The following is a 16502-nucleotide window of genomic DNA, read 5'->3' as shown; positions in this document are numbered from 1 at the left end:
TCGAACGTGACACGCTCGATTTTTGCTGCCTTCCGCAAGGAGATTTTCATAAAATCGATAAGTCATGACTTTTTCTCTTTAGGGGGAATTCAGGCCTATACCGTGTTGGAGTTGTCAAGAAGACATATATACTAGAGAATAGATGCGCAGGTGTAGCATTTTTGATGAAGGTTGGCTTTGAAAATTGTAGTTTCATTATCGAGTGCGACATTCGATATCCGGAATCCCGCGAAACAACATGTTTGCGGGTATTGCCGCAGCCGCATGTATTGTTGCTGTGCGGCAATCGTCGTGGTTTGTTGATTTCGATCTTGCTGATCTTGTGAAGGGTATTGCTGAACTTGTGTGCACTGTGCACGTGCAGTGTATTAATAATTATTCAAAATCATTGGCATGCATCACCATATAGGAAAGTAGGCAATTCAATAATAGTCCTTTATCTGTTTCAGATTTCTAATTAGCCTATATTATAGTTTCGCAACACTCCATACACCGTACGTTCGCAGGACGCAGTGCATCGCATCAACCTTATGGCTAATAGCTTTGTGAAAGCCGTTCGTATTTTCATGCTGATGCTGCTCCAAATAGCAGGTGACGATATACTTATCTCTGTCGTATGTTAGTCTTGACATTACTCGAAATACGGCATCAACCCCATCGGCATCAACATGACGGGGATGTTCGTGAAAGTGAATTGATTTTGGAGTGATCGTATATATTAGTGGTCAGATTCCATTCCCACAATGTACTTTTGAATATGCTTTCAGCATCATTATTCCGTACCATCCTGCCCAGTGTCGTAATTTTTCAAGTCTGATATTTTCTGACAAATACAATTCACCAAAATATAATTCAGTAGCCTGTGTCTATGTGATCATGGATTTTGGAAGAAGTTTATCTACTTGTTAGCATATCTATATATGGAAATGTCATGATCACAGAACTATTATCTATTGGGTTAACAGTTAAAGTTCTTTGAGATATTTGATTTGCATGGTTTTCGGGTATGTATTGGACTAATTTAGGATTTTGGTATGGACAAGTCTATTTTAACCTGCATGTGTTCAAAGCAGCCAGCAGGGATATCCAAAACTTCGATCTAGAAGTTCTAGATATCCCTGGTTCAAAGGGCAAGATGCAGGGTCATGATGACTTGAGTTGAAGTTTTATTGTGACTCGACTCGGCTCAAGTCATTTTCTTCATGACTCATATATTCTCTCATAATGAAATACACTAATTTAGCAAAGCGAGTAGCCTATCCTGCCATTTTGCATACCAAGTTGGGTTTCCGGGATACTAGAGCACGCATTAGCAATTGAGTACAAGTTAGTGTACTGATGGCTATTGTGCATTTGTGAAATGTACAACTGCGAAAAATGTGGAATCTGAATTGGGAGTCGCCAGAATAATCAATGGCATGTGGTTTGTTAAATATTAATGGTGAACTTGATCCCGTAAAGTAATTGGTAGTGGCAGTGGGATTTTCCGACTCTTGCTCAAAATGCCAAGGCGTTTCGCTGCCTCAGCACAAAATTAAAGAACTGACAGATGGCATACTGTATGCTGGGTTGTACTGACTCTAGTCCGACCTCAGTCGCAATATTTTGTTCACTTGACCTGACTCGAGTTATAGTTTCTTAAAATATGGAAAATAACTTGACTCGACTGGAGTCATTTTGTGTATTGACTTGAATTCTCCAGTCCTTGTACATCACTCGACAAGTCATATGTCTCGAGATATTATATTCGAACTTGATTCAAGTTTTGTGTATCAGGGCCTATACCTGAACTATAGGCACAGAAAATGTCTTTATCTGTTTGTTACATGTTGAGAGTGACGAAATTAGTATATTATGAATGCGAGTCATTCGATATCACCAATAGTTTTAAAATATTGAGTTGAGCCTGACTTGAACTCGACTTGGACTCGGTCTTGACTCTGGGGCGAATGAAACATGACTCGACTTTACTCGAGTCAAAACCATGAAAGTAAGATTTACTTGTGACTCAGAACCTTGTGAATTAAGTAGGTTCCTATGTTTTTGTTCAAATTGTTGAATTTGGCGATGGTTGCTGGGTTGAAGAAAATTTTATATAATATCATGAACCTATAAAAAAAGTAATTTATGGCTGTGGTTTTAGCCCACCCAGTATTCAATTGTATCACCAATAGTCATTTGACAGGTTTTATGCCCCTGTTCTCCTTAAGAGCTTCTTGGAGGTACAGAACTTCAATATACAATTAAATAGTATATTCATATTGAAATGAACCCGAATATTTTCGGCTGACACTCGTCAGGGGTAATCGTCAGCAACTAGTAGAGAATTGGAAAGAACATTGTATATCAACAATCGTATCACAAAATATGACATCACCAGCATGAAATTTCGAATGAGAGAGCGTTCAATGTACTATTTTTAGGTGATACACGAACTCCTTTTGTTGACAGAGTTTTGGTTGGTGTATTTTGATAAAAGTTGATTCCAAGGCACACAAATGGAATTGTGAACGGCCTCGACCTACGATTCGAAATCGGTCGTCTCGATAATTATTCGCACAAATCGGATTATCCAACAGATGTTTGCCGATGGCAGAATTAATTGCCTTTGATCGATCAGCATCAATCTTAAGTGGATGAGTTAAGGGTGAGCTTTTCACATCGCGTGACGCACGTGTTCTGATAAATCTGGGGACATGTTGGTTTATGCGGTCCTGCAGACGTCTTGACGTTCTTCCCACGTAGCCACAATCACAGTGGCACCTATATTCGTACACTACATTACTTTGTTGAAGTACAGTCAAAACCAATGTGATTTTTACAACAACACAACTGCTCCCTTCAACACGCAAAGACGTGCTTCCTGCACTTCAACAAAGTAATGTAGTGTACGAATATAGGTGCCACTGTGATTGTGGCTACGTGGGAAGAACGTCAAGACGTCTGCAGGACCGCATAAACCAACATGTCCCCAGATTTATCAGAACACGTGCGTCACGCGATGTGAAAAGCTCACCCTTAACTCATCCACTTAAGATTGATGCTGATCGATCAAAGGCAATTAATTCTGCCATCGGCAAACATCTGTTGGATAATCCGATTTGTGCGAATAATTATCGAGACGACCGATTTCGAATCGTAGGTCGAGGCCGTTCACAATTCCATTTGTGTGCCTTGGAATCAACTTTTATCAAAATACACCAACCAAAACTCTGTCAACAAAAGGAGTTCGTGTATCACCTAAAAATAGTACATTGAACGCTCTCTCATTCGAAATTTCATGCTGGTGATGTCATATTTTGTGATACGATTGTTGATATACAATGTTCTTTCCAATTCTCTACTAGTTGCTGACGATTACCCCTGACGAGTGTCAGCCGAAAATATTCGGGTTCATTTCAATATGAATATACTATTTAATTGTTCTCCTTAAGTATATATTTCAGATTACAATAGTAAGGTGGATAGAATAAACAAGCTCCCTATAATTATTGATCATTTCATTTATTGATCTGTGTATTTACAATAGCGTCGCAAACTTATTGACTTCATGCCATCTCATCTTGATTTCCTTAGGGCATTGACAAAGATAAGACCCGTGTGAAGCTGGTAATCCATGTTTTATTAATTTATAGCCCGATTATCACCCATTCTCAATTACTCTGGTCTACATTGTTATAGCCATCTGTGGCTGTGTTTCTGTATACACGACGAAGAAATATTGAATTGAAGGCTATATTGATATTGAAATGTTATGCTTTCTATCAGTATGATTATATTATTCAATTGTAGGCTTTATTGCAGCTCTGAACCTCCGATAGTAATGTTGAATTTGCAGCAAATCGTATTGTTCAGATTCTTTCACAAGAGTATCTTTCATAAGGAAGCCCAGAAATTATACAATAATTGCTTCAGAAGACAACACTGTTCTGTTAAGGTATTACGTTTTTCTTCTGCAATATTTCTTAAGCAGTAGTGCCCAACAAGGGAAGAAAAATATATTAAAAGTACGATACCTTTATACTAACCAGCGCTGTAGTGAATATGTCTGGGTATGTGTTTGAGCCATTGTTTCACTCTTGGCAAACTTATAATGGCAGGAATGTGACTTTGATATTTCTAAGTCCGTTTTGAGTGTATTCGAACCTAGAGAGTGAACAAGAAGTTTGCATGAGTTGATAAGATTCAATAACATGATATTTAAAATTACAATTCCTTATTTTTACTCTATTGAAAGGAGCCTGATTATTTTTGATTATTATCGTCAGCAACTAGTAGAGAATTGGGAAGAACATTGTATATCAACAATTGTATCACTAAATATGACGTCACCGCATGAAAACTCAACTAACAGAGTTCAACAGATGGTTTTGGCTCAATGTGTTATTCAATTGTGTGTTAAAATTGTGGCGAATTCTGCCATTGGTAAACATTTAATGGATAACTCACCTTATCAGGGCTACAGATTTGACGTTATCGGGGTGGGAGTCGGCTTTTATCAAAATCTGCCAACCTAACATGTGGCAACAGAAGGAGTTCATGTATAATCTATGAATAGTACATTGAGATTAAGCCATCTGTTCACCTGGATTATTCGAATTTTCTGTTCTTTCCAATTCTCTACTAGTCGTTGAGTCGTTGACAATTACCCCTGACGAGTGTCAGCCGACTTTATTCAGGTGTGTTTCAATATGAATATATTATTCAATTGTATATTGAAGTTCTGTACCTCCTATCTCTTCAAATATTTTTGGATTTAAATTAAATTCATCTGCAATGATTCCTTACTTACAGATGCAGTTTCTCGGCTGCAATAAATAAGAAAAAGACTTGGAGAAATGGAACAACGCTGCTGTTTGCGGGAGACGAGAGGTATCAAGCAAATGCCAGAACCACATTGGGACAAAATAATAATCATGGTAGTGTATAATAGGCTTGATAACATACAGTCATGACACAGCAATGTAACAAATACAAATAATTATACTAATATTTGCAGTAAATAATGAAAATTTAGAAAAAATGCTTGGTTATAATTAATTGGTATTACAGTATGTATAAAAAGCATTCTCGCCTTTAACACAAGATATGCTTAAAATTGAGTCTTGTATGCCTACATCTGTATACATTTTACAATGTAGATAAATTGTAAAAATTTGCTTTCAGAATATTCACTAAGAATTGAAAAAGTCAACGTGCATGACGAGGGACCGTACATCTGTTCCATTTTTGAAGAGGAAAGTATGATCTCACAGACATCATTTCTGACTGTGAATGGTAAGTAGACTATTGTTAAAGTCACAAGTCAATTTTACTTTTACAGTTTTGACTCGAGTCAAGTTGAGTCATTTTCAAATCACCACTGAGTCAAGTCCAAGTAATGAAGAAACTGGTCGAGTCCGAGTCCAAGTCATAATATTCACTTTTCGTTATCGAATTCAAGTTTGGTTCAGCTCACTTCTGTGAAACACTTGGGTGATATCGAAGGCCTTGGATTTTTAATATTGGATACTCATTTTTCTCACTCTAAGCATGTTTATTCAAACAGATAAAAGTATCGGTCCTGACTCACTGATACAGGAATGAAGACATATAGAATGACTCGAGTACAAGTCGAGTCAACGGAAAATTACGATTTTAATCTTAATCCAGTCATGATTCAAATCATTACAACACAGATTTAAGGCACCAAGAAATATAATTTAAACATGAATGTGTCTGTATTCTGTTGCCAGCTATACCTCAAGATCGACATATGTCTTTTATCTTGCAATAAAATAAATTGTGTAAAACAGCGAATAAACCTTTCCCAGCCCCCCAAAAAACTTACGGTATTCCTAGAACATAGACTTTATTTTATTGTCGGAATCTGCTCGCATTAATGATTTCTGTATTTTCCGTAACCTTCCACCCTTGATTTTTGATGCAATCAACTTATCCGAATTTAAGAATACACGCATCATTAAATATTTAGAGATTCTTCTAAACTTAGGCACGAGTTGCATTTTAAATGAAGCCCTATAATTTAATGCAAGCTGTGTCCTAATTAAATCGTGCCAACCTTAACAAATTCATTTACGTATCAATGTGAGTTGTGTCTCCTGCTTTGTTGATATTTAATGTGTGTAAAAAGTAAAATTGTGGAAGCCATTCCTAAAACAGTTTTAGCACCTTAATGTATACATATTGAACACACCACTGTTAAGGTAAAAGCTACTCTAGCGCATGGCTTCTGAGATTGAAATTGAAGTGACGATGTTTAGAGGTCGCAGATAGCATACCAATTTCACAGTGCACATTATACTGTGGAGTTGTTTAAACATTCAATTCGGAGATACTAATATGCACTGCAATTACTGCAATTACGTGACAGCCGTGAATCTTGTTATTATATGCTGTTAAGTACGGGAAAATATTAATATATTCACGGTGATCTTCTGTAAAGTGGTTTGTCCGCTTGATGTTCAAGTTTAAATTGATTACCGTGCCATGTCTTAGCACCCTCCTAAAATGACCTTAGGAATAGGAATAGGGCATAGTATATTTTTGACCTTGAAGTTTTTTCCGCATATACACCGACTCATGGTATGCATACATACGATCTGTGCATAATTGCATATGCATACCATGAGTCCATGATGTGCGTATGTCTCTGGACAAGGAAGGTGCAGATAAGGCTTTCTAAGTCTCGCACCACCCCTCCATGTTATCACGGTATGCTGAGCATGAAGCAGAGAAGCCATTGATACCGGTGTTACTAATCATGTCAGGGGTAATTGTCAGCAACTAGAAAACATTGTATATCAGCAATTGTTGATAGACGTTCGTGCGATGTTCTTTCCAATTCTCTACTGTGGTAGTTACTGACGATTGATCCTGACGAGTGTCAGCCGAAAATATTCAGGTTCATTTCAGTACGAATATATTATTCAATTGTGTACTGAAGTTTTACACCTCCAAGAGTAAATGGTAGTCTGATATTTTTCTGCTATCGGAATTTTCAGTTCCTGCGTTTCTGACGTCAAATCTCTCTGAAAGAGAGACAATCGTAGATGAAGGAGAGAGCGTCTGGCTGTTTTGTAACGCAGAAGGAAAACCAAAACCAAAGATTTCTTGGCGACATCTTGTTCCATCTGGTAGGTTCAAAGTTGATCAACTAGAAAATTTACAGATTTTCCAAATTTGATCAGAATTATAATTACTCACGGTGATCTGCAAAAGTTGGAAATTTAATTTAACTCTGAATTTGAAAAAATGCAACACAACACAAGCTCAATTTGAGTTCATTATCATGACCACGAGAATGGCAAATATCTGTACACCAAGCTTAGCTCGTTTCGCACAATACAGTTCTCTTATAGCATTTTCAGGAAAACGAGAAATTATATTATCATTGTAACGAGATCATAGAAATATTTCACAAACTAGATTAGAAATAGATTACCGTCACTTTGCTTTAATCAGTGCAATTCAACACCTAGAATTATTTAGTTGTACTTTGTAGAAATTTGTCGGTGCTATCTTATTGACTTTGTTACTGCCCACCTCTGAACTTGTGTTTGTGCAAACTTGGCGAACCCAGCTTCCGCACTAGGGCTGTTGAAATAAACGTTTTTCTTCAGATTTCACTGGCTACTTGATAAAATTGTTAGGTTGGTGTGAACAAAGCTGTTCACCAAATTTGGCTCAATTCCAACCAGTAGAAGCGATTATCTTGCAGTAGAAAGTTTTGAAATTATCATTAAATAACAAAAAAATTTCAAAATTTTTCTGTCCACCCCATAAAATTGTCAGATTATCAGAAGAGATGATGCACAACAAATTTGGCTCAATTCCAACCACTAGAAGCTAAGTTATTGCAGTAGAAAAATTTCCAATTCCATGATTTTATAATAAATAATTGAAGAGTTAGCCACGTAAATACTATTTTATTCTAATCGAAATTTTTCTACTGCAATAGCTTCGCTCCTAGTGGTTGGAATTGAGCCAAATTTGTCGTGCATCATCTCTACTGATAGCTTAACAATTTATGGGGTTGACAAAAAAATTTTGAAATTTTATTTTTTTGTTTTTTAATGATCAATTCAAAACTTTCTACTGCAAGAAAATCGCTTCTATTGGTTGGAATTGATCCAAAGCTGGTGTGCAGCGTTGTTTTCACCAACCTAACAATTTTATCAAGTAGCCAGTGAAATCTGAAGAAAAAGTTTTTTTTTAACAACCCTATTGCGCACTCAGAAAAAGTAGGAAAACTTTGTTACTGACCTGAAATTTTAATTGAGAACATCTTCATTATGTTTTATTCTCCTCAAACAGGGGATGGGGTCATGGGTACCGGAACGCACCTTCCGATACCAGACATTACGAGAGAGGGTGAAGGTCTTTACGAGTGTTCCGCAGACAATAATATGGGATCGCCAGCAACCCATACCATGAATATCTTGGTGAGATGTAAGTAAGATTGCTTTGAAGTTTGAATATTTTCAGAAATTTCTCGCCCACCACAGACTTGTGTTGTCCACTGAATTTTCTGAATGATCAACTAGAACTAACGTCCTTTAAAAATCCAGAACTAACTAGAAATTGATAATACGAATTGGTGAATTGCAAATGAGCTAAAAAGTATAGGAGTTCGAATCGACATTTCAAAAGAACGGGATTTCGAGCTTGAAATGGAAAAGGTTCATACCTCCAAAACCCACCCCCCGGCTACGCCACTGTTAGTAGTGATAACTCTGAGCTAGCCAGGGTTGTGACCAAGTCACAAGGCTCCGAGTCACAAGTCAATGTCACTTTTATAGTTTTGACTCGAGTTAAGTCGAGTCATTTTCAATTCACCACCGAGTCAACTCCGAGTCCGAGTCATGGTGTTATGACTCGAGTCCGAGTCCAAGCCATTGTGTTGACTGCTCAGTTTCCAATTAAAGTCTTGTTAAACCCACTTCTATAACTCTGATTGGTGATATCGAATGGTTCGCATTTATAATACACTAATTTCCTCACTTTTAGCAGCTTTTGGTAGCATTTTCAAGTACCAGTACCAATAGACGAAATCCCAATAGTGTAGTACTTTACTATTCTTCGAAATTATATTGAAATGTCGGTCTTGGCCGTCGGAGTCTCGAGTCATATGACTTGGCTCATGCGTAATGACTCGAGTCCAAGTCGAGTCAATAGACAGATTGACTCGAGTCGAGTCGAGTCATTTCCGTATTTTGAAAAAATGACTCGAGTCAAGTCGAGTCATGACTCGAGTCATTACAACCCTGGAGCTAGCAATGGCCGCAAGTTTTCCAGTTGTTTTACAATTAAATTGATTTGAAAGTGCGCAACTAGAACTAGAGCTACTCACATTGTAAAATTCACGACTAGAACTAGAAATACTAAAAAAAAACAGTAGGTAGTTGGCCGTCAACAACCTAGATTGGTACTTTGTACAATTCTATCTTTCAAACCTTGTCAAGTATCTATGAAGAGCTTCTTGGAGGTACAGAACCGCAAGATACAATCAAATAGTATATTCACATGAAAATAAACCTGAATATTTTTGGCTGTCGTCAAGGGGTAAACCCGTAAGCGTCAGCTATTAGTAGAAAACTGGAAAGAATATAGCTATGAAAACCTGCTCCAGTCATGCAACTGATAAGGTAAAAAAAAGTCAAAATTTTGTCAAAATTGTAGCGTTAGGTGAAAAACTGTCAAAATTTTTCACAAGTTCAAAATTTTTTTACAACCTGCGTTTCGTTTCTATCGTTGATTTTGCACTGTCGGTGAACTTATCATTTGACATTTCACAGCTTGTAGCCTACTTTATAGGTTTACCTTTGTAGACGGCCCATTGTCTTCTCATTGTGAAGTATAAACATTCAAATGAAACAAATAGGTTGACATGGTGTTATGCTCAACGTACCGCAATATCCCAACTGAAGCAAGACTGCGTGGGCATTGCATAATTCTTATATCAAGAAGCGCATGATGAAAAATTGCGATGTAGACAACATTTTCAGAATGAAGCGACACGGTTTGTCAGTCAACAACTGCTGCTGTTGAACGTTCTTTCTCAATTCTTGGCTAGCTACTTAGTTAGGGCAGACACTTTCTACCCGATAATGTAGGAAAGTATCCTTCGTTGTACTACAAAAAATTTAAATTATTTCCACCATAATACGTGATGTAACTACTGGAATTCTTCATAAGGCCAGATTTCGTTAAAATAAAGTTTTTCAGGTGAAAAATTGTCAGTTTTTGAGTCTAACTACTTCTTAAGGACAGACAGTTCCAACCAGAAATGAAGATATGCAGTGCAATTCTAGCATTATGTGGGAAACACCTAATTTGCATACGTTAGGTCAACATTTGGTCAAAATTAGGTTTTCTAAGTTGAAAAAAATGTCAAAATTTTGATTTTTAGGACAAAATCTTCCTTTTTTTAGGTAAAAAAATGGCCCTACTGATGAGCGAACCGCTCTTTAAGAACTTTTTCTCAATATGAACTTTTTGCAGATCCTCCAGAGATGTATCAACGTCGCGTTTCAAAAAACGTTTCCGTTTCGGTCGGACAAGAAACAGTATTAGAATGTATAAGTTCGGCGTATCCTCTGCCAACTTTTGTGTGGAAACACGGAGATTTATTGTAAGAAATTTGACTATTGAATAGTATATTCATATTGAAATGAGCCGGAATATTTTCCGCTGACACTCGTCAGGGGTAATCGTCAGCAACTAGTAGAGAATTGGAAAGAACAAAATATGACGTCACCGGCATGGAATGAAATCTCAAATAAGAGAGCGTTCAATGTACTATATCAAGATGGTACACGAACTCCTTCTGCAGACAAACCTTGGGCTGATGTATTTTGATAAAGGCACACAGATGAAAGTTTGAGCGGCTTTCATAAAAAGTGTATGGCATGGAATGCATGATGTCTGTACTTCACAGAAGTGGTCGAAGTAGGCCGTGTTTCTACTCAAGTAGAAGTAATTCTGTAAATTTCGACTTAATTACAATATCAAGGATTACCTAATACATATCATTAGTTTTTTTTAAGGTTTGGTTTATGACCGCTGAGCAGTTTTAAGAGACCGTAAGTGTTTCATTTTAAATGCCAAAAAAAAACATATTTGCTTAAATGAATTATTTATTAGGCTACTGGTAGTCCACAATCACAGAACCAATTTTTCAGGTTCTGTCTCATGCAATAAAACAGATTCGCAATCCCGTTCCCATCAACCCTTCCCTTTCTTTGTTGTTCGCAGATTCCAACGCCTTCACCTTCAATGCTCTCACTGTTTGTCGGTCCTTTGTTTTTTGCTTACGCTTTGATTCAGCTGTTAGCTGTACCTTCACTTATTCTTTTTCCTGGACGTGAACTATTGATCGTAGGCTATATTCGATTATTCGTATTATCGACAAAACGTGGTGAGAAACAACGATTACTTTTCTACTGCAGTTGCAAGTCCAAATTTCGGGAAACCGCGGGAAAAATTTGGGGGACTTTGAAGAAAACACTGCCTATGATTACCTCTTGCTCAAGATAACTTCTTTTTCAGATTTTAGCGGCTATTAGCTAGAATTGTTAGGTTGGTTGAAAAAACGTTGCACACCAAATTTGTGAATCGATCACCAACAGTTCGGGCTGGGCAAAATCGAGTACCTGAGCGATTCGATTCAGAATCACGTATTACACTTTGAGTTGAGTATTCGAGTATCACTCATTATGATGTCACAACAGAATGTACTACGTCAAAGTTCAAATATGTATCTTTTATGCCACCACAAAGAACATAATGCCTGTTATCCGTCACATTAAAGATACTTTGGTGTTTTTCGACCATACCGATTTCGCTGCACTTGGTGACAATGTTGTGGGATGATCATGACTTCGGAAATGTGTTATTTCCAGTAACGTTCGTAGCTGTGTACTATGTCTCGTATGCTGTGACACCGCCAATCAAGGTTTCGAGGCTGCCTCAGTGGAAAATAGTGTCAAAACTATAATTCTTGTTAGTAAATTAACTTCCAGTTGCCAGGAGCGTATAATTTCAGTACTCGAAAAATAGACTTTTACTACTGGACTCGAATCATTAAAATTAATACTCGATTCAGATTTGAGTACTCTAATCATTGTGCTCAGCCCCACCCACAGTAAATATTTCAAATCCAAGATTTTAAACTCCAATAACTTCGTTTGTACCTGTTGAATTGAGCCAAATTTGCTGTGCATCGTTTTGTTAGATTGCTTGACAACCCTCTGATCACACGAATTATTTGCGATGAGTCTGAGCTAGTAATGGCGGCGGGAACATCACACAACAGAACACCGGTATCACGATTCACACTAAACGCGTCTTTCCCAGTTGTTTGACTACTGATTTGTTGAATCTCCAACTAGGACTAGTCAAAAGATTAAAACTAGTTAAAACCGTCAACTATAATGGTAGTTTGTACAAGTCCGACAATGCCAAAATAGCCATTTTTGTGTCTTAGATATCGTGACAGCGGTTCAAGATCCTCGCGTGTGCAAGTCGTGAATGTTGCGCAAGGAAAATACAGCGTCAAGTCAAAGTTGAACATCGAGCGGATTCAGGAGAAGGACTTCGGCAAATATGAATGCATTGCTGAAAACGCCAAGGGAATTGCCATTATGAGTCTGTTTTTAAAAAGTGAGTTGTATTCGAAGAGCTCCTTGGAGGTACAGAACTTCAATATACGATTGTATTATTCTTATTGAAATGAACCCGATTATTTTCAGCTGACACTCGTCAGGGGTGATCGTCAGCAACTAGTAGTGGCGACGTCATATTTTGTGATGCAATTGTTGATATACAATTCTCAATTCTTTACTAGTCGCTGACGATTACCCATGAAGAGTGTCAGCCGAAAATATACAGGTTTATTTCAATACGAATATACACTGTTCAAGTGCACATTGAAATCCCCATACAGTATCACTTTTTCAAATAAAGATGTTGTGTTTTACAATGACGGTCAAAGTAGTCAATGTTGGTACTCGAGTAGAAGTGGCATAAATTTTTAACCAATTGCAAGTAGAAGTAGCGATTTCAAAGACGTGTCCAAACTGCTTCAAGTGGAAGTAGAATATGAAATGTTTGAAAAGTATTGAGTAAGTACTTTCAAAAAGTAGATATTAGCAAATATTCATAGCTATTTTACGCGGTTCTGATGACAATTTCATTCATTGATGAAAACTGATCCCAAAACTACTTTGGCATTTTCAATATCCTGATTGTGGGAAGTAAATAGTTTTTGCTCAAAACTGTTAATAGTGAAATAGAAGTCGCCAATTTAAAGTAAGTAATGTGAGCAGTAAAATTAAAGTACTTTGTTACTAGTCGCCACTGGTTATGAAAGAGAAAAGTCACCATCTCATTATGAACCTTTTTCTTTCATTGCGTTTTTTGTTCTGGTGTATTGTTTCCCAAACATTTTTTACACAACGTCCCCTGGGCTGCAAACGAGGTGTCAGACTCCCCTTACCACCGAAAAGAGTTGTTTGGTTGAGTGCACAGTCACTACATTGTCGCGTAGACTTTTTGCGAAGCCCGATATATGTTACGAACGCTATGTTGCAGTCACATTTTGTACAAATTCTATGACAGACACAATCAACGAAAACAATTGTACAAGGCGAGGCGATTTCTCTTCCAAATCATCATACTTTGTTTTGGAGCGATATGGGATGAACACAGGGTTGTAACCAAGTCACAAGGCTACGAGTCACAAGTCAATCTCACTCTTATAGTTTTGACTCGAGTCAAGACGAGTCATTTTCAATTCACCAACGAGTCAAGTTCGAGTCCAAGTCAGCTAGTAGAGGGTCGAGTCCAAGTCATTGTGTTGACTGCTCAGTTTCCTGTTGAAGTCTTGTTAAAGCCACTTTTTAAAACTCTGTTTGGGGATATCGAATGGTTCGCATTTAGATATACTAATTTTCCTCACTTTTAGCAGTTTCTGGTAGCATTTTCAAGCATCAGTACCAATAGACGAAATCCCATAAGTGTGGTTACTTTACTGTTCTTCGAAATTACAATGAAATGTCGGTCTTGACCATCTGAGTCTCGAGTCATATGACTTGATTCGAGTTATGCGCAATGACTCGAGTCCAAGTCGAGTCAATACACAGATTGACTCGAGTCGAGTTGAGTCATTTCCGTATTTTGAGAAAATGACTCGAGTCATCAGAAAATCGTGAGTCATTACAACCCTGGATTAACACTTCATCGCCCTCAATGTACATGCGATTGAATGTGTGGTCATAACTTGCGCTGAATAAGTGTTATTGTATAATGCGTACGTTCGTTCGATTGATTGTTTGGTTAGTTAAAAAACTCAATGCCGCATAACAATGAACATATGCGGAAAGCGTTGACGACAATTTTTGATTGAATGCACCTTGTACGATTGCGCGATCACATATTCACTGTTGCACAGGGAGAGAATTAAATAACGGATTTTCGAAGCAGTTCCCATATAGTCCATACTATCCATGTTTACTCTCAGCGCTCCCAGTCGACGAATCTGTAGCTGGCGCTCATTTCGAAGTCATTGACGCCCCTAGGGGACGCTGGCGTCCACTCTGGGAACCACTGTTCTAGTTTGACATTTACTGTTGATCTTTGATATTAAAATCGGAATTCCTTTTTAGAAACAAGCGTTACTACTAGAAAACCTCCTCGCCAAGGTAAACTTGCACGCAAAAACATAGCTTTCTAGTTTCCAACAGTAATATTTTTCATATTTTGTGTTTTTTGCAGTTTTCCGATCTCACCGGAATAGCAAGAGTATGGGAGACGGGAACTCGGCATTTTGCTTTCATGAATTGAATTATTTCTTCGGTATTGTGACATCGACTGTTGGCTTTCAGATTCTCAATTCCATTCCATTTCATGGATTTTAAGAGCACTCTGACATAACAACAAGGGCAGACTTGAGCGACTAGATGATTAGATATTCTGGTTCGATAATTCTGACGTAATTTGTGAAATGTTTCGATGCTCTGATTTGAATTCTAATTTCTGGTTTTCCTGAAAATTCTACGGAGGAACTGTATGATGTGAAACGAGTGTAGCTTCGTGTACAGACATTTACCCACAAGAATTAACTCTGATTTTATGTGAAATGAACTGGATATTCGATGTGTTTCTTCCTGATGTGGAATCGAATTCAATTTTCCAGTTTTTGCGAATTCAGTCATTCCAATTCTAGTGTAATTTGGAAAAAAACTATGTAGCTGTAATTCTAATCTGATTTGTAAAAGCTGAATATCATCTAGTTGTCCAACTCTGCTTGAAATGAGGGCCTGGGAAGCTTCCGATGTCAATTCCAATTACAAATACTGCCACTCTAGTTTTCGTTTCCTTTTTACATCTAATTCTTATTGTTCATGCATTAAACTTGAAATATTAACTGTGATGTAGAACATTCTATTTCCGAATTGTTTGATGCTTCTTTCCGTCACAATTTTTGATTGTGATCATATTTTTGTCAATGATTCTCGTGAAATTTTGTGAACACAGTCACTGTAAGTCTGATGTATGTTGGTAAATTCAAACCCCTTTGTTTTTGGCAAGGTATAATCATATTTCATATCGTTTCATAAAACTAGAACGTCAATAGTATCAAAGTGTTATCTATGTTTGTAAAGGCTTCAACAACGGTGCATGATTATCTCTTTATCTGCCATATTTTCTGTTTGTGGACTACTACGTCATATAGTATGTTAATGGCGACCACATTTATATATTTCATAATAAGTTTTCAGTTATGATGTTGCAAATTACCTAACATTCATACATTAAAATATCTGTGAAACATGTGTGCACACACTGTGAAACTGTGGAAATTTTGACAGTGGATCAGGTTGTTGGAGTTCATCCATCAGTCAGTGCTCACTGCTCATATTTTCAGTATTTGTCAAATATAAACTTCCACTTGGATTCATTGCAACTACAAAATGCGGGTGTATTCAGTTCCATTTTTGGGCTTGTGTGAAGGGGACCGATCATCAGAGGTAACCATAACCAACCACATTACTGGCGACGATTCATCTCGAAAGCATGGTTGTTGCAACTACGTTTTCAATTTAGTCTCTACTTTTCATCAGTATCAGTATATTAATATATTCATTGTTCATCATTTCATAACAACTCTGCGATGCAATGAAAAGATAGGAAGGTGTCGAAACGACTTGGAGTAGTCTTTGAAATCAGACACTCACCTGGGCCTAGGCGATGTAAAGAAGAGGCTTGCAAACTGAATGAAGAAGTAGAATATAAAGGGCAAGCGACAAAATGAGTTGGCAAGTGGCGGAAGGTGAGATCGACATGCCAGGTCCAGGGCTGACGACGGGGCCAATTTTTACCGCGCAGCCTTGATTGCTATGATGCATCTACATAATTCCGTAAAATAACATTGCTACGCCAACATAATATTTTGCCAATACCTCATAGAAATCTGCCTTTGTTTGAGTTGGGACGATTGT

At 37.5% G+C, this 16502-nt stretch overlaps 3 protein-coding genes across 5 annotated transcripts in view; 2 read left to right on the top strand and 1 right to left on the bottom strand.

Annotated features, from left to right (window-relative positions):
* The window catches only part of LOC145449716 (uncharacterized), a 335502-nt gene that overhangs the window by 196341 nt on the left and 122659 nt on the right, over positions 1–16502 (bottom strand). The window lies entirely within an intron of this gene.
* LOC145451037 (uncharacterized) overlaps positions 1–16502 on the top strand; it is a 50611-nt gene that overhangs the window by 5049 nt on the left and 29060 nt on the right. The gene's annotated exons all lie outside the window — the stretch shown is intronic.
* On the top strand, positions 427–15975 carry LOC145450496 (limbic system-associated membrane protein-like). 3 transcript variants are annotated; one of them, XM_080329011.1, is made up of 10 exons: positions 427–591; positions 3856–3937; positions 4795–4919; positions 5167–5277; positions 7005–7136; positions 8317–8451; positions 10504–10633; positions 12488–12663; positions 14667–14702; positions 14776–15975. In XM_080329011.1, the coding sequence occupies exons 1-10, from the start codon at positions 531–533 to the stop codon at positions 14916–14918; spliced, it is 1131 nt and encodes a 376-aa protein (XP_080185137.1). In that variant the 5' UTR covers positions 427–530; the 3' UTR covers positions 14919–15975. The 3 variants fall into 3 exon arrangements, with proteins under 3 accessions (XP_080185137.1, XP_080185138.1, XP_080185139.1); XM_080329012.1 differs by lacking the exon at positions 14667–14702; XM_080329013.1 differs by lacking the exon at positions 427–591 and having other exon boundaries at positions 3853–3937; positions 4795–4872.

The sequence above is a fragment of the Botryllus schlosseri genome, chromosome 11 (genome assembly GCF_051294905.1).
Source record: "Botryllus schlosseri isolate E-star chromosome 11, Bs_hap1, whole genome shotgun sequence".
In the NCBI taxonomy this organism is placed as follows: Eukaryota; Metazoa; Chordata; class Ascidiacea; order Stolidobranchia; family Styelidae; genus Botryllus; species Botryllus schlosseri.
This window is presented reverse-complemented; position numbering and strand designations above follow the sequence as displayed.